The sequence below is a fragment of the Molothrus ater genome, chromosome 3 (genome assembly GCF_012460135.2).
Source record: "Molothrus ater isolate BHLD 08-10-18 breed brown headed cowbird chromosome 3, BPBGC_Mater_1.1, whole genome shotgun sequence".
In the NCBI taxonomy this organism is placed as follows: domain Eukaryota; kingdom Metazoa; phylum Chordata; class Aves; order Passeriformes; family Icteridae; genus Molothrus; species Molothrus ater.
Window position 1 is genome coordinate 94,028,016 of NC_050480.2, and position 17,924 is coordinate 94,045,939.

General features: G+C 37.0%; 1 protein-coding gene across 2 annotated transcripts in view; it reads left to right on the plus strand.

Annotated features, from left to right (window-relative positions):
- The window catches only part of COL12A1 (collagen type XII alpha 1 chain), a 99,565-nt gene that overhangs the window by 52,738 nt on the left and 28,903 nt on the right, over positions 1–17,924 (plus strand). For both annotated transcript variants that reach the window (XM_036379929.2, XM_054514257.1), the window contains 16 exons: positions 875–1,004; positions 1,848–1,987; positions 3,065–3,194; positions 3,849–3,991; positions 4,893–5,022; positions 5,927–6,069; positions 7,461–7,590; positions 7,786–7,905; positions 8,511–8,657; positions 9,358–9,474; positions 9,900–10,046; positions 10,134–10,208; positions 10,743–10,882; positions 12,799–12,922; positions 13,117–13,260; positions 15,101–15,265. In XM_036379929.2, the coding sequence (XP_036235822.1) occupies positions 875–1,004; positions 1,848–1,987; positions 3,065–3,194; positions 3,849–3,991; positions 4,893–5,022; positions 5,927–6,069; positions 7,461–7,590; positions 7,786–7,905; positions 8,511–8,657; positions 9,358–9,474; positions 9,900–10,046; positions 10,134–10,208; positions 10,743–10,882; positions 12,799–12,922; positions 13,117–13,260; positions 15,101–15,265 (2,125 nt within the window). The remainder of the gene's footprint in view (positions 1–874; positions 1,005–1,847; positions 1,988–3,064; positions 3,195–3,848; positions 3,992–4,892; positions 5,023–5,926; positions 6,070–7,460; positions 7,591–7,785; positions 7,906–8,510; positions 8,658–9,357; positions 9,475–9,899; positions 10,047–10,133; positions 10,209–10,742; positions 10,883–12,798; positions 12,923–13,116; positions 13,261–15,100; positions 15,266–17,924) is intronic.

A 17,924-nucleotide genomic window follows, 5' to 3' on the forward strand; every position in this document is an offset into this window, starting at 1 on the left:
GTCTCTTTGCAAATTACTTGTAGTCATATGATTATAATTCCTTGTCTTCTTTTGCTACTCTGATATTTTATTAAAGTGTAGGTGCTGGGTATGCAGTAGAATAGTCCAAACCAAAATATTTAAAATATAATTTCTCAGGGGTTTTTATTGTCCCGTCTGACTTTTAATGGTCTCAGCACCAAGAGGAATCACAGGTGATCTGAAGACAGAAAAAAAAGGTCTGCAAAAACTGCACATAGAACTGCTGAGACCATCATGATCATTTAGGGTCAGGTTTTGAAAGGCAATCAGATACTAAAATGTAGAGGCAGCCATGATGGGATGATAAAAGCATTTGTGCTTTGAAAGGAGCTTTGTACGCTTGAGTACAAAAAATCCCTTTGATTGTAAGTTAAAATAGTCTGCTAGTAAATTAAAGTAAGCTACCGCTATGAAATGTGAAGATGTGTAAATGCTTGCTCTTTGTCTGTTCATCAGCAGATGATTGGAAGTGTTATGCCAAACACCTTAGCTGAATAGGCTTTGAAAATGTGCAGATAGTTTTAAAAGTACAAAGAATGATAGGAGTTACAATATAATTTGTGCTGGTACAGAACTGGGAGTTTATATATAATTGTAGTGGTATTCAAGTTTGGAGATTTTAAAGAATAGTGGCTTTGTCTCTAAACTTGCTAAAACCAATATGTACTAAATATTACTACTGTTCAATGTCTACTGCTAGTGTCAGTCAGAAGAAAATTGCAGTATTGTGTGTGGAAAACACATCACAGTGTTTTCCACTCTGCATCAAATGCCTGTGTTCTTTACTGTAGCAATAAGCACAAAATAGAGATTATAAAAGGGATTTTAATATTTTCCTTTTATTTTGCTGCAGACTACTGTTGGGGGGCGACAGAACAGTGTGGTGATACAGAAGCTGCAGCCTGACACACCATATGCTATTACTGTGTCATCAATGTACGCAGACGGTGAGGGGGGGAGAATGACAGGACGAGGCAGAACCAGTAAGTAACTTCAGGTCTTCTTAGGCAATATCAATATATTGCTTTCAGAAGAGCTGAGAAAAGTTTCTTGTGGTGAAATTCATCCCATCTGTATTTGTCATTTTTCCTTTGGTGGTTTTCAAGTTTCTGAAGTAACCGCACCTGTCAGTCTCCTGGCTCTAGATAAGCCCTGGACCACTGCCTTTGACTTGATGCCCAGTTTTTACAGCTGAGAGAAACCCTAATCTTACTATGGAACTTCTTCCTCATTTTAATTTGTTTAATTGTTTTATGCCAGAACTTAGTAAACACCTTAAGGCATCTGAGGGCATGTTACTCTCATATATGTGTGCTTTTAAGCACCTTCAATTGAGATGCTGACCTTCATAGCGTGCACTTTAGGACTCTCCCATTTTATATCGATGCATTCTTTTGATCCTGCTATAGAAATCACAGAGTGATTTGCTATCAGAGACACTTCAGTTATAAAACCCATTTCAATGTATTTACTTAAATAATTATATAACTACAAAATTATTAATTCAGTTGCATTTATTTTAATTATGAGCTCATAATGGGAAGTTAGACACAGCAATGGGTTTGGTGAGGAATGGAGAAAAAATTCGAATAAACTCATTGCATAATTCTAAAATAGTGTCCAGAAATAATTTTTTCTAACTTAGCATTGTTTTTAGGTGTTGGATAGAGCTGATGTATTCTGAGTGATGAAGATAAATAAGATTTAACATGAGCTACTAAACCTATTTTAAAAATTTTCTAAGGATACGTTACAGAGGTGTGATCTGACAGCAAAAAGGAGACAATAGGGTTCCACATTTCTGACATCTTATTGTTCTGTTTCAGAACCTCTCACCACTGTGAAGAACTTGCTAGTTTATGACCCAACCACCAGTACTCTGAATGTTCGATGGGATCATGCAGAAGGAAGTCCTCGCCAGTACAAAGTGTTTTATGGACCTACAGCTGGAGGTGCAGAGGAAATGGTAAATTCTTCATGTGGATCTCACTAACAATCTCAGATAAATTACACCTCATGGTGGTGGTGAGAGAAATGCTGCTGGGTGAAGTAGGTCTTGTTTGCCTATGCACTGCTTTTTTTTTTTTGTTCATAGCCCCCCTGGAAAAAATTCACAGCAACTCCATGAAAGTTCCTCCCATATGTATTACAGATGTTTGATTTCATATAATAGGCCATCAGTGATTAGTTCTTAGCATGGGATTTAATACCACACACAATTTTTTGTTTCTTTATCCTTAGGGCACTGTGTGTGAATGTAAAGCTGACTTCAGGGTGTACAAAATCTTATAAAGTTGGCAGACTTCATTTCTACCCATCTTTTCTGCTAAGAAGTCATGTGACTTTAGGCTTCAATGGTATTGGTGGAAGCAGAAAAATCCATATTCTAATCTCCCGAAATTATTTAATTGCTAAAGAGCTAAAATAATCCTGAAAATACAAAACCCTTGCTACAGACTGGGAAATATTGTTTCCCAGTTGTGTTTCTTTTTCTACACCAGTGCAATTCAATGTGCACATGAAATGAGTCGTACATGAATGCCATTGTTTCAATAGCAGCTAGGTGCTACTGATGACAAATATTCTTAAGTGCCATGGAGTTTTATTTCCTAACATGAGCTGCTCATTATACTTCTTGTCATCTGAATGTTGTAGTGCTATGTAATTTTTTTCTTAAACTTAGAAAGTGATATTTTAATGCCTCTGAGCTGCTAAATAGTAGACATTAATGAGTTCACGGCAGATTCTGCTACTTTCATTAGTACAGTGGGATCTGGACCCAAAAGTGGAGAGAACTGTAAGGGAACTAAATATGAATGCATAAAACTCATTTGTATTAAGTCTGAGAGAGAATCTTCTTGAACAGCAGTTCTAGAAGATACCAAAAACCATGGTTTTTTTTAGCTTCACCTTTTGTAAAGTTTTTATCACATCCAGTCTGGAAATTAGATATGGTAGGGGAGTATGTGATAAATAAAAAAGCTTAAACTATTTTTTGGCATGTTTTTGTAAGTTTCTTGACCCTTTCTTTTTAAATTTATAGACCACAGTACCAGGAAATACAAACTATGTCATCCTGAGGACTCTTGAACCCAACACACCTTACACTGTAACTGTGGTTCCAGTTTTCCCAGAGGGGGATGGTGGACGTACCTCTGACACTGGACGCACCTGTAAGTAAAATAGCCCTTTTCATGAAAATGTTAGGATTTTTTTATGAATGGCCTCAGATCATTAGAAGTTGATTTTACATTAAAAAATTACCTGTTTGGTTATTTTTGCAGCTTCGTAACTTATTCTGTTTCCTTCACTTATTTGTGTGGAGGCTTTCATTCCACTTAACTCAGGCAAGCTTAGCTCCAAAAGTTGTGCAGCATACTTAGTGTTTACTTCACAGAACAGTAACATTTTAATTGCAGTGCTAGTAGAAATACTTGTGAACAAAGAGTGAATATTGCTGTTAATCCATGCTAATGTCCATGCATGTACTTAAAATTTTCCAGGAAGTTGGGGGCTACTAATGTCAGCTTGACCTAAAATATGGAGTTTGTTGTTATTTTTCATACATATCTGATCAACAATAGGAAAACAAAGTCTTATGATCATATTTTCAATTTGCAGTACAAACATCTACTTTGCTGCCTGGTATGGAAGTTTGGAAAGACTGAACATGGAGATTCTTAGCTTTGTAAATTTTAGGCTAACAAAAGTAATGTGTTTATCTTGAGCTGAGGTGCTTTTCAGCTTCTTTTGAGCACTGTTGTAAATTCATTTAGAAATAGAACTTACAACTTTGTAAAACTTAATTTAAATTATCCTTGATCTAGTGGAGCGAGGAACACCAAGAAACATTCACGTTTACAATCCCACACCAAACAGCATGAATGTCCGTTGGGAACCTGCTCCAGGTCCAGTACAGCAATATAGAATTAATTATGCTCCACTCTCTGGCCCAAGGCCATCAGAATCTGTAAGTAATTTAGTTTTTATACTATTAGTCAAATGTGTGTGGAGAATATTGCTTCCTTTGATGAATGTAAAAAATAATAGTAAACTCAGGACAACTGTCTGCCCAGGAGAGTCTCTGCGCAAAGCACAGTGTTTATAGGAGTCTGGTCCATTGTTAATAGAGGCTTAATTTGGTAAAATGAAACAAATAAGAAATAATACTCTCCCATTTAAAACTCTGTACTGATGATTGAGTATCCTTTATCATATTGCAGATGAATATGAGTTAAATAATTTTTTTTTTCAAGAGAGTCAGAGACAACAAATATTTATTAGGCATTCTGTAATTAGGAAACCAGATGCCATCTGCTTACCCTAAATCATTACTCTTTTGTGGGGGTTGGTGAGTGAAATCTGGATATGGGTAAAATAGTACCCTCCAGGTGTGAAGTAAGAATTCCTGGATTTCTATAGAAATAAGTGCATTTTTAAAGTTTTGACTATGAATGTACTAACATAAAATGAACACCCATATTGTACATTTAGATGTACATGTTTTTATGTAAGGAATTGTAAGGACTTTTTATGTCCTTTATACACAGTAAATTGTGACAGAAATTACTTTTTTAGTTTCTGTTTATGAATGTTTCTCCTATTTTTTCTGAATGATTTTAATGTAAAATGTAAAAAGTAACAACTGTGTTTGCAGAATGAGAGCTTCTTATACTGTTTGTTCTTTTTTTCACCGGTATTGAATTTTTTTCAATATTACATGTTTATTTTAAATTTATGTTATTTTTCTTGGACAGTTTGCAGCATGGTCATGTTTCCAATTTTTCTATATTTCATTCAAATTATTTTCTAAAAAAAGATGGTATAAGTGGAAACTTTATTTATATAGGTGCTTGTTGTTTCTGTTTTAGATTGTGGTGCCAGGCAACACTCGTGATGTGATTCTGGAGCGCTTGACTCCTGACACTGCTTACTCAATAAATGTTATAGCTCTGTATGCAGATGGAGAGGGAAATCCAAGCCAAGCACAGGGAAGAACATGTAAGAGACAGTCAGTACTTGTGTTGTGAAATATACGTCAAAACTGGTGTGTGAAGAACGTATAAAATTAGTAACAATTACAAATAATATAAGCTATTTAGTGCAACTCTGAATTAATGCATCTGAATTATGCCTGCAGCAATTATAGGCCTCTGTGGCAGGGAATTTTTGCTATGCTGTCTGTCAGTTGTGGTACTTGAATTATTAGCAATGTAATTTTCAATTGGGAAATAAGCTTAATTTGCATGTGTAAGAGTTAAAAAGCTCTTTTCAAAATCAAATTACCAATTAATAACAATATAACTTTTATAAAAAAATAGCCTATTAAGATAGGTAGAATTAGTGGTCAATAGAAAAAAAGGGCTTCATGTTTGGTGTCTGACATAGTAATTGTATGTGTTGGCCTCCCCAGCTGTTTGTTTTTTGCTGCAGACACCTAAATACCAAAATCTCCTTGTTACAACTTATATCATAGGATCTTGGTTGTGTTATGCTTATATTCTTTAAAATTCACACTAGGGGTAACATGAACAGAACCTGTCCACAACAATAATTTTGCTTCTTCTATGTTCTCCCTGTAAAATCCCTATATTCATCTAAAACTTGAAGATGTGGCAGGCTATAGTTATACTTGTCTGCAGGAGTTTGAGAAGCAGAATGTGTGTCGATGCTCACTTTGCACATCTGGATGTTCTCTCCCTTCAGTACTGTTTCAGTTTGGCTGTCTTTCTATTTAAGACCTTCAGGCATGATCATTGACTTAATCTCCCCATGTATATATATTTATTTAGGGTTTCAGGAAGGGCCCTTGACTTTGGCTTCAGGGCAACATTTGAATTGATGAGGATGACACTGATCTAGAGGTATCATGCCCTGTAAAACCTTCTGTATTTTCATTCTTCAGTGCCTCGCAGTGGTCCAAGGAATGTGAGAGTATTTGATGAGACCACAAACAGCCTTTCTGTACAATGGGACCATGCTGATGGGCCAGTCCAGCAGTACAGAATCATTTATTCACCCACTGTGGGAGACCCTATTGACGAATACGTAAGTTCTTTAATTCCTTAGTAAGCACTGACATGTTTTTCATCAATTCTTTAGGCTACACAAAATACAAGACACATGTTCTACATGCAGTACACTGTACAGGCTCTGTGGGTTTTCTGATCATTGCTGTAAATGTTAGGAAGCCATGGTTTTTATAAAACAGTTTTTTTTTTCCATGAAGCTACAGAAAATATATTGTTTCTTGAACAAATATGTATGTGAAATAATGTTAAATATATGAGTCACACACTAATCAGAAGATTCTGAACAGAATCTGCTTCCTGGCCTTTCGTTGAAGTGTGATGGATTGAATAGCCATCTATTACTTCATACTGTATTCATTACAAAGTCAGTGTTCTAGGATACAGAATAAACATAAATCTGCATTTCCTAATTTGAAGAGAATTGACAGAGTCTAATAAGACAGCAATGGTAACTTTGATTCAGCATCTAACTTGCTGTTCTAAGTTTCAGTATGAATTGTAAGTGTGTTTCATTTCCTGCACCTTAATGATAGCACAAATTATTCTGAAGCTTATAAAATTCACAGAGTATTTATAGCAAAGCAAAGCTCAGATCCTGTAGAGGACAATGGCAGAATTTCTGCCAACTGCCACCAGCCAAAATGACATTTTTATTGCCTTTATATTACTGTATAGCACATGAAAATTTACTGTTTGAAAATTCCCTACTGGACTCGTTACTCAGGACACACATATTCTCAACACACATATCTTTGCAGAAAAGATTGGACGATCCATAAAAACAGCAAGTCTCAAAAAATTGAAAATTTTAATCAAGTATTCATAGTGAGTACTGACTGGCATGCACTTTTGAGAGAGATACCTCAAATTATTCCCTTAGTTTCAGTGCTTTATGTCTTCCTTATGGAGCAGGATCACTTTTGGGTTTTTACCTACATTTTCGTTAGAAGGTAGCAATAGTGCCTGGCTGCATAAGGAAGTTGAGATTGAGGGATGCATAAATAGGGACATTTTTATATGTCAATGTATTTAGAGCTTCCTTCTTAAAATAACTTGTTTCTGCCAAGGAAAAAACCCACATCATTATGACTTCTATATTTCTATGAGGGAAGAGTACTGAAATTTTGGTGGAGAACTGCAGCATCTCAGTCTGATGTGTGTTGGGACTGAAGAATCAATTTGATTTATGTTTTTGTGATGGCCACATTGTTTTGTAATTCAAAATAAAAAATACTGATAATTGTTTATAGGCTATAACCCTTAAGGTATCCTGAATGACTTTTTCCTGAATGATGGACATAAAACAGTGTGCCAAATGTCAGAACAAATTTTTGTTTCTAGCTACTATCACTACTGATCAGTTGCAAGACTGTGAATGTGTTTACCTCTGTTTCTTTTGTGTTCTAGACAACAGTTCCTGGCATAAGGAATAATGTGATACTACAACCACTACAATCAGATACGCCATATAAAATTACTGTTGTTGCTGTGTACGAAGATGGAGATGGTGGACAACTGACTGGAAATGGCAGAACTGGTAATTATAGTTTTCATATTGATCATTCTTTTTTAAATTTAAGACATATTCCTCGAACACTTCAACATTGTAAAGGTTTCATTAAGTTAATTATGTCCTCGATGTGATTGTTACTTGCAGAGTAACAATCTGCATTTCTAAAAATTGAAAAACAATTAGTAGCCTAATTAGACTGGGGTTTTTCTTTCTTTGTAGTTGGCCTGCTTCCTCCTCAAAATATGTATATAACTGATGAATGGTATACACGCTTCAGAGTTTCCTGGGATCCTTCACCATCCCCTGTTCTTGGCTATAAAATTGTATACAAGCCTGTGGGTAAGAAAACTTGTTCATTCTGAGTATACCACTCTTAGAACAGTGAGTAGCTAATGGCAGACCAGAGCAGAAATCATATGTATCATTTTGTGTTAAAGGATCTATTTATTTCTTCTGTTTACCAATTTTCATGAAAACTTTAGTCTTATGATCAGTATTCTATAAAAAACACAAACTATCAATTATAGTATCAGACATTCAATTACAGGGATTGAATTGTATAGCTAAAACTTTATACAGTGACTTGATTTGTTTTTAGTCTCTTTAATGCCTCTTGTCCTTCTAAGGCTATGAACTGGTGTATATGAGAGGATATTGGACAAGTATTTTGGTATTAATATCCTGCAGAACTTTTGTTTTATGTGGCCTTCAAACAATACACATATCTTTCAAGAAGCTGAAAACAAAAATTACGCAATACTTTGTAAAACTATGTGTATGTTCTGTTTGCAACATTGTAATATGCCAAAATTTAAGAAATCAATATGCTTTGTTTTAGAAAAAATGAGTTTAACATTTACTGACGTATAAGAGACGGAATAGTTTTGTAGTTCATGTAATCATGATTCTTTCTTTCTCTGTTCTTAATGCTTCCTTGATTCAAGGTTCAAATGAGCCCAGGGAGTTTTTTGTGGGAGAAGTGACTTCCTACACTTTGCATAACCTGTCTCCCAGTACTACTTATGATGTGAATGTTTATGCCCAGTATGATTCTGGAATGAGCATACCTTTGACAGATCAAGGCACTACATGTAAGTCAGAATAATTTTGTTGTAGTCATGCTAGATATATATGCTGGTATGAGATAATGTTGATTAAGAGAAGATTTTGATGGCTGGTTGCTAGAAAGCCTGAGCATCCTCTCATGGAGAATACTTGTCATCTGTCCATGAGGTAGATCTTAAAAATACTGATCGTGGAAAGAGTCATGAAAATATATTTTAAAGTAATGACTTGATGAAATAAAATTTTCTAGTCTATTTCATAAAATTTTGTTAAGCTATGCTTGGAGTCAATCTTTACCCATCTCCAGGGTACTACAGAATCTAACCATGTTACTAAGCAGGTCTAGGCTTTTTGATACTCTGCTTTTACCTCATAGGAATGTCCAGTGATTTTGATGATGGCCTCAGCTAAGAAACTTCAAAAAATTTCTTCAATTATGATGAATCAAGTACATTCTTTTCATGCTGCTATATATATGAGTCAGATTTTTATTTTTGGAGATTTCTTATTTTGTGAAGAAATCAACTTCATGTGAAAATTCATAAAATGGGCTGTTACCCATTATGGGATCTAGGGCCCTTGCAAATAACTAGGTGGGAATCTGTAGGGTGTAAAATAAAGAGATTTGACTAGAAAAGCTCTTTCTTTCTGCAAGTGTTTTTAAAAATCAAGTTCCAAACCAGCACTGCTAATATGATTTTCATTTTGGTGTGCTGGTTTTCACAGTATATTTGAATGTCACTGACCTAAAAAGTTACAAAGTGGGTTGGGATACTCTCTGTATCCGGTGGTCACCTCATCGGTCGGCAACTTCCTACAGACTGAAGCTAAACCCAACTGATGGTAAGTGTGTTCTATTTTTTTGCATTTTCTAGAAACATAATTGTCTTATGTCAGTGAGAGCACCACTTATTTGGATTGGTGGCAAGCACCAGCCATAATGATACATCTGGTTGAGTTTTAAAGCTCTGAGTATAACCTGTTTTTCTTAATTGGTGAAAAGGCTGCAAAGAGGGAGTACTGCTTATTGTCAAGTGGACCTACCAGTTGCCTGGTTTCACATGTGAGCTGCAATTGTACTTTCTAGTGTGCTCCAGGGTTCACAATCACCACACAATTTTGGTCTAGAAAGGTTGTTATGGGACAAGAATAAGCGTGCTGTCCAAACCTATCTCAAGAAGTTTCTTCATTGTTACACTTATGTATATATACATTAGAAGGGAAGTAATAGGTTCTAACTTTCTTTCCATTGGGCTTTTTTTTGACAGGTTCCAGAGGACAGGAAATCACAATTCGTGGGTCAGAAACAAGCCACTGTTTTACTGGCCTCTCACCAGACACAGAATACAATGCTACTGTCTTTGTTCAGACCCCTAACCTTGAGGGACCTCCAGTCTCTATGAGGGAGCATACAGGTAGGTAACAGATATTGTGAACTTTAAGTTTTAGGTATAGAATTTGTCTTGTTTCAGCTATGGAATAAAATTATTATTTCTTTTCAGTCCTCAAACCTACAGAGGCACCAACTCCACCACCTACACCTCCTCCACCTCCCACAATCCCTCCAGCTCGGGATGGTATGTTTGTTTCTAGAATTATTCAATATTTTTGTGTAGTTGCTGTACTACTTCATAGTTTACCTCAATTTTTCATAACTTTAAGTGGATTTAAAACTAGCACAGCCTTTTAGGGAAATGAATATTGAGACCTTTCCTAATGCCATCCCTTTGTTCTAGAGCTTTCCTGGTTTAGAACAGCAAGATGCACACCTTTGGGGAAAAAATTATTGATATTCTATAGCTCTGCAGAAAGTCTATGATTTTGTCTGCTCTCAACAGACAATTCATGTTTTATGGTAGCTGATCAAGGAAAAAAAGTAATTTACAACTTTTACGTTTTAATCTTGAACTCTTTCACATTTCTTGAAGTTTTCTTTGATATATTTTAAAAAATGTTTTTGTGTAGAACATTAGTCATGTGCCAGGTTGAATGTGTGGTAGTAGACATTTGCTGAATATTTTTTATTCTTGAATTTTCAAATTTTGAAGCAATATTTATTTCATGGTGGTATGATTGATATATTTTAAGGGTTCCTTTTCTTGGACTTTCAGTATGCAGAGGTGCCAAAGCAGACATAGTATTCTTGACTGATGCTTCCTGGAGTATTGGTGATGATAATTTCAACAAAGTAGTGAAATTTGTTTTTAGTACAGTAGGAGCCTTTGATTTAATCAATCCTGCTGGAATCCAGGTAGGTTTGTTATTCCCATTGGGTACATTTTGGAGGGAAATTGAAGATTACCTGAATTGTTACTTCCTTTCAGAATGCTGTCATTTTTTGTATTAGATTGCTGTAAAAGACATGTATCTGGGTGTGCATGCCTATTATTTATTAAATATATTTGGCATTTATAAATACAAGCAAAATCCATTCTATTTTGAGATGTTAATATTCTGAAATACAAGTTACAGTTTGTGGGAATCCTCCAGGTCGAGAAACTGGGACGATGTACAGTCAATTTTATATTTTTGTTTCTTTGTATACGGCATCAACAGTTGGCACACTGCTTAGTTCTTGTATCCTAGGTTTTGTCTCTGTCATATCAGAAGTCTGTTTTAGTGAGATTCTGACTTCTGATTGAGAGCTACATTTTGAATTCTCAGTGTAAAAGATGAGACCTGTGCCTGCAGGGTCCAGCTGGCTTGCCAGTGCTGAGCCCCCTAGAGTCCCACTGCATTAAATAGCAGAACGCCTTTGAAAAAGGCACTTGCAAAAGCCTTTTCATGCTGTGCTAACATGGGTCCACTCTACAGTGGGCATAGTAAAAGTATGAAAAGGTCCTCTTAATGAATTTTGAGAGAGTAAACAGAAATAGCTAAAGAGGGATAGACTTTCAGGAGTTCTGGGCTGCTCATAGTTATGTCAAACTAACTTCCTGTCTGTCTTCTTATCATAAGCATTGCACCATTATCAGTTTTCTTCTACTTGTAGGAAGCTGGATGAAATCAATGTCTAGGTTCCCATAACCACTTCTCTTTCACTAGATGAAATTAATGACATGAGGTCTAAGGGAGTTTCTTACACGGTATTTCCTGTTGCAGAGAGCTGCAGGTGCAATGCATTTTCTTTGGTTAGAAGGCTGACAGGATATTTACATTGTTAAAGGTCTGCTTTTCATCTTCTAGGCATATTTTTAGTAATTTGATTCCTTATCTTTAACTCTCTAGACTTTTAAAGGAAAAGATACTACTTAAAGTCATTCTGTATCAGGCAATCTTTATCATTCTTAGTTCTAGTCTGTACTGGGTAGTTTTCCTGTTAATTTGTTTTTTGTTTCATATATTTTTCTTGGTAATATATATGGAAGTAGAGAAGACAATAAAGGTGACAGACACATATAAACACTAATGTTTAGTAAAATATTGAAGTCACATACCACTTGAGATGCAACAATCTAAGGTTTTTAATTGAAAATTAATACTTTTAAAAGGGGAATTTACTACAACAAATGTGAATATATGCATAACAGAAATATTTCTATTCAGCATTAAAATAGAATACTATGATATTGCAATTTTAAATATTAAAAGGAACAAAATAAAAAAAAAGTAAAGATTATGCAGGAATAAATTTTTAGTGATTGTATTTCAGTGCTTAAGGCAAGTGAGTATGTACTCCTGTGTGTATTCAACTTTATTGACATTCTATTGACAAATTCATTTTTATTCCTAAAAAAAAGCTGGAAGAAGTTTAGTAGATAGTGTACCTCTGCTCAGAATTAGAAAATGGGCATATATACCTCACCATAGTAAAAGGAAGAATTTGATCATATGCTTTTAAGGCCATATTACATTTTATACACAGAAGAGAAAGAAAGAAAGAAAGAAAGAAAGAAAGAAAGAAAGAAAGAAAGAAAGAAAGAAAGAAAGAAAGAAAGAAAGAAAGAAAGAAAGAAAGAGAAAGAAAGAAAAAATAAAAGATAATTGTGTGCACATTGATGTGATGTCTATATATATAAATACATATGTGTGTGCATAATCAGACATATTTTAAAAATAAGTTTTGATTATTTAAAAATTATTAATTTAAAAACTTACATATTTCAATGGAGAGAGTTGGCCTGCATCTGGAGGTATAAGACTGAACACTGTTGTATTCCATTTCAGGTTTCATTTGTGCAGTACAGTGATGAGGCAAAATCTGAATTTAAACTGAATACATTTGATGACAAAGCCCAGGCCCTGGGTGCTCTTCAAAACATTCAGTACAGAGGAGGAAACACAAGAACAGGTAATCCTTGCCTGTAATTATATTTATTTAAGATAAAATATTTTCAGAAAATGTGTAATTTTCCAAATATTGCATGGCTGAAGAAGTAGGTTTTTCTGTGGTATTTTAGTTCTGTGCTGTTGCCCTTAAGAAGTAAAAGAATTCTTCTCTTGTGGATAGTATGGATGATTCCTTGTTTATTGCACACTTTGCAGGCAAAGCCCTAACATTTATCAAAGAAAAGGTTTTGACTTGGGAGAGTGGCATGAGGCGAGGTGTTCCCAAGGTACTTGTTGTTGTCACTGATGGTCGGTCTCAGGATGAGGTGAGGAAAGCAGCGACAGTCATACAGCACTCTGGTAAGCAGTCCACAGCACCAACTGGCTGTTTCTTTTCTGTATTGCTTCAATTATCTGGGAATCATTTACTCATCCTTTATGGACTCAGAAATGTATTCTGAGTATTTGGGAAAACCTCAGAACTATTCAAAGAATTTGTGCTCTCTGGACCTAGACTTATATTTTCTTTCTTAAGCCTTCTCTCTGGGGAAGGATGTGGCTTCCCAAAGATTTTATATGCATATCATTTCAAAGATGTAGCTTTTGGTTACTTCTTCCTCTTTTTGGTGTTTGGACACCAGAAATCACTGGGAAGTGTACTCCATACTAGTGCTTATGTTTTAATGGGCCTGTTTTCCTGAGGTTTATGTTTTATCTGGTATAAACCAGTGGATCTCCAGTTTAAGTAACTGTTTTTGAAGGAGCTGGGTCTGAATGGACTCCTCTGTTGCCTTTTGAGCTAAGAAGCACTTCCTCATCAGATTTGATGATTGTGGCTTATGTGGGTGTAGTAATCTGTTCTTGTCCCAGCACTTGGCATTTTGCATTTCAGTGCATGAGCCACCTAGTCCTGATCTCTGAGCAGGGAGGTGTTGTACATCCTTATGCGAATCACATGCATGTAAAGCACAAACTATCATCTTCTCTGTCTCTTTAATGTGGAAGAATTAGCTCTGTCTAAATGGTTTCTCAGTCTCCCTGGAAATTATGCTTCAGGGCTTAACTACCCTACTGGTAGGAGACCTTTGTCTTGCATTTCACCTGTCTTTCTCCATGCTAGTGAGATTGTTGCCTTCATTTACCTAGATAATCAGGAAAGAAGCTGATTGCTGTCCATTGTAATGGGCTTTGGTATTTGAAACCTGCTGTCATCTCCTCTTTCTGTCTTCTTTTTTCTAGACCAAACTAACCTATTTTTCCTTCAATGTTGTGTTGATTATGCTTTTGAGAGCCCTTATAATTTTTAGTTTCCTCTCTACTTGCTCTGTTTTCTACACATATCAAAGCATGCTCAAATCTGGACAGACTATTTCAGCCAAAGTTTCACCAGAATTGGCTACAGGGGAATAATTACCTTTTTTTTTTAAAAAAAAAAAAGTTACTTTTATCATTTGGAATAAATGTGAATCCCAGTTTCAGCCTCCAACTGTCTTTTATAATGTCTGTGCAGCTTCTCTTGAATGAAATTTACACCTGGTGATATGAGTGACTTCTGTGGTCTGGTTCTTCTCATTTAACTTAAGACATCTGACAACTAAATGTCTAGTCTAAGGCCATCGTGTAGGGTGCTTTTATGACTGGTGAAGAGAGCAACAGATAGGCATGTACAGAAAATGACTTTTCCTATCCTGAAGTTAGCATGTGAGGGAGCTAATATGAATTGCTTTCTGAATCTGCCCATGTCTATCTGGTGATTGCAGAGAAAAGCTAGACAACTTAACTTAGAAAGTAGAAGTTGGTGAGGTGAATACTACTCTAAGAAAGAGAAACCGAGAGGCATGAAATGCAAGAGATGGAAACAGATAGACACCTGGATAACTAATGGTCTGTAAGATTTTGGCCACAGAACAGATTTGAGATACTGTAGAGTTGAGAGAATTGTATGTTTTGTATTGAAGAGTGAGGAGACTATGTAGCCAAGGCCACATGAGATTGGAGAATGCCCCAAAAAAACAATGAAAGAGGAGAAAGTTTTGAAAGAAAGATGCAAAACATCTTTCAGAGATTTGACAAGGTGAAAAGAGATCTGGAATGTGTGCTCATAGGTAGCTCATCACAAGTCAATGGTTTGTGCAATATTAACATTAAAAATGTTGATGTATGTTTGCTGCATTTCAAGTAACAAGTGTTATTTTTACAGGCTTCAGTGTCTTTGTGGTTGGTGTGGCTGATGTGGATTACAATGAACTGGCCAAGATTGCCAGCAAGCCCAGTGAGCGTCATGTATTTATTGTTGATGACTTTGATGCCTTTGAGAAGATTCAAGATAACCTTGTCACCTTTGTGTGTGAGACAGCTACCTCAAGTAAGTAGAAGACATTGGTTTCCCTTTCCCCAAATTAATATGTTTGCTTATATACTGCTAAAAGTGAGTGGTGGGCTGACCTTGGCTGGATGCTGGGTGCCCACCAAATCTGCTGCATTGCTCCCTTTCTCAACTGAACAGAGAAGAGAAAATACAGTGAAAGGCTCCTGGATTGAGATAAGGGCATGGAGAAATAACTGAGCAGTTACTGTCATGGGCTGTACTCAATGTGGGGAAAAATTAATTTATTATCAATGAAATCAGAGTAGAATAAAAAGAAATAAAAGCAGATATTAAAAATCTTCTCACCACCCCACCCTTCTTCCTGGAGTTAGCTTTACTCCCAATTTTCTTTATCTCCTCACCCTGAGCACCTCAGGAGTACAGAGAATGAGGGCAGTGGTCAGTTCATCACATATTGTCTCTGCTGCTCCTTCCTCCCCAGGGGAAGTTGTTTTCAAACTCTTCCCCTGCTCCAGTGAGGGTCCCTATACCATGGGAGACAGTCCTCCATGAACTTCTCAATATGGGTCCTTCCCATGGGTTGCAGTTCTTCATGAACTGTCCCAGTGTGGGTCACAGAATCAGAACCACCTTGTTAGGATTGGAACAGAGCTCTGGAGATCATCCAGTCCAACACCTCTGGTCACCTAGAGCAGGTTACACAGAAACACATCCAGGTGGATATTGAATTTCTCCAGAGAGAGAGAACAGCCTTCCTGGGCAGCCTGTTCCAGTGCTCTGCCACCCTCAACATAAGAAAGTTCTTCCTCATATTGAGGTGAAGCTTCTTGTGTTTTAGTTTGTGGCCTTTGCTCCTTTTTCTGTTGCTGGACACTCCTGTAAAAATTCTGACACCATCCTCTTGACACCAACCTTTGAGATATTTATATGTATTAATGAGATACATATTTTAGTCTCAGTGCTCTCTAGACTAAACAGGCTCACTTGCCTCAGTCTCTCTTCATAAAAGAGCTGCTCCAGACCTGTCATCTTCATGCTCTGCTGATGAAACCTTTCCAGTAGCTCCCAGTCTTTCTTGCACTGAGGAGCCTAGAACCGGACATGGCACTCCAGATGTGGCCTCACTAGGGCTGAACAGAGGGGCAGGATCACTTCCCTTGACCTGCTGGCCACTCTTCCTGATGGAATACTGATGGAACAGGATACTACTGGCCTCTCTGTCTGCAAGGGCACTGCCAGCTCATGGTCAGTCTGTTATCCACCAAAGCTCCCATGTCCTTTTCAGCAGAACTGCTGTCTAGTAGGTCAGCCCCCAATGTGAATTTGGAGTAATTCCTCTCCGTGTGCAGGATGCTACACTTGCCCTTGTTGAACCTCATTAGGTCCCTTCCACATGGTGCAGTCTTTCAGGCACAGCCTGCTCCATTGTGGGGCTCTTATGAGGTTAGCAAGTCCTGCCAGCAAACGTGTTCTGGCATGGGCTTCTCCCTCTGGGGCGCCACAGGTCCTGCCTGGAACCTGCTCCAGTATGGGCTTCCCACAGTGTCAGTCTCCTTCAGACCTGCTCTGTCCTAGGGTCCTTCAGGGGCTGCAGGCAGATATCTGCTCCTCTGTGGATTTCCACAGTCTGCAGAGTGACAGCCTGCCTCACCACAGTTTTCACCACAGGGAAGACCAGGAATGGACTGGAATCTTTGCTCTGGTGCCTGGCAGAGTTTTGTCTCTCACACATTCTCGTTCCTCTCTGCAGCTGCAGGCTGTTGTGCCATTCCAACACACACAACCCCCAACCCCAGCCACCACCCCTTGTTAAATGTGTTATCCCCCAGTCACTGCCACCACTGCTGATGGGCTCATCCTTGGCCAATGGCAGGTCTGTCTTGAAACCAGGTGGAGCTAGCTCTGTTGGACACAGGAGAAGTGTCTGGCAGCTTCCCACAGAAATCACCCTTGTAGCTCCCCCATTACCAAAGCCTTGCCATGCAAACTGAATACAATTTGCCATCTTATTTAAGGTACATCAGAAGATATGTTCATATTAAAAAGTTAGATTTCAGAATAGCTGGATATAGTTCAAGGGAGTAAGTTACTTTTTAAAATATTGAAATGAGCATTGTGTTTTATGTAATTGAATTTTGCATTTCAAAAGTACTACTAGAAGAAGAAAAGAGTAACAGTTACTGACAACTGTAAAAAGTAGAATGATGCCTAATGTAAACTGCAGGGCACAAGTCTCTTATTTAGCCCTGGAATAAGTGCTAAAGATGTATAGCTATACTGTGTGACGTTGTTTTAAAATTATGTAAGTAAAGCTCAGTTGTTTATTCAAGTGAAATCCTTCTATGGCAAAAATAAGAAATTCTCAGGCCTGTCATGTGCAACTGCATGTTCCCTAACTGCCTCATCTGCTGGCTCCTGAGGAGCCACATAAATTTGCAGTTATTTCTTGAGAATCTGACAGCTATTATACAGCTTGACTCATGCCTTAAATATTAATGGAAAGTTAACTGTGTCATTGTCCTCCTTTCTTCTTATGACTTATAATCTTATAATATTTGGGGTTCATTTGTCATTCCATATTGTCATTCCAATTTGTCAGAGTAGAAATACCCTACTAAAAGTGATGGGTAGAGATTTTGACATTACAACTACCACAGGACACAGTATGACAAATGTAACAAAGAGTGACTCAGAA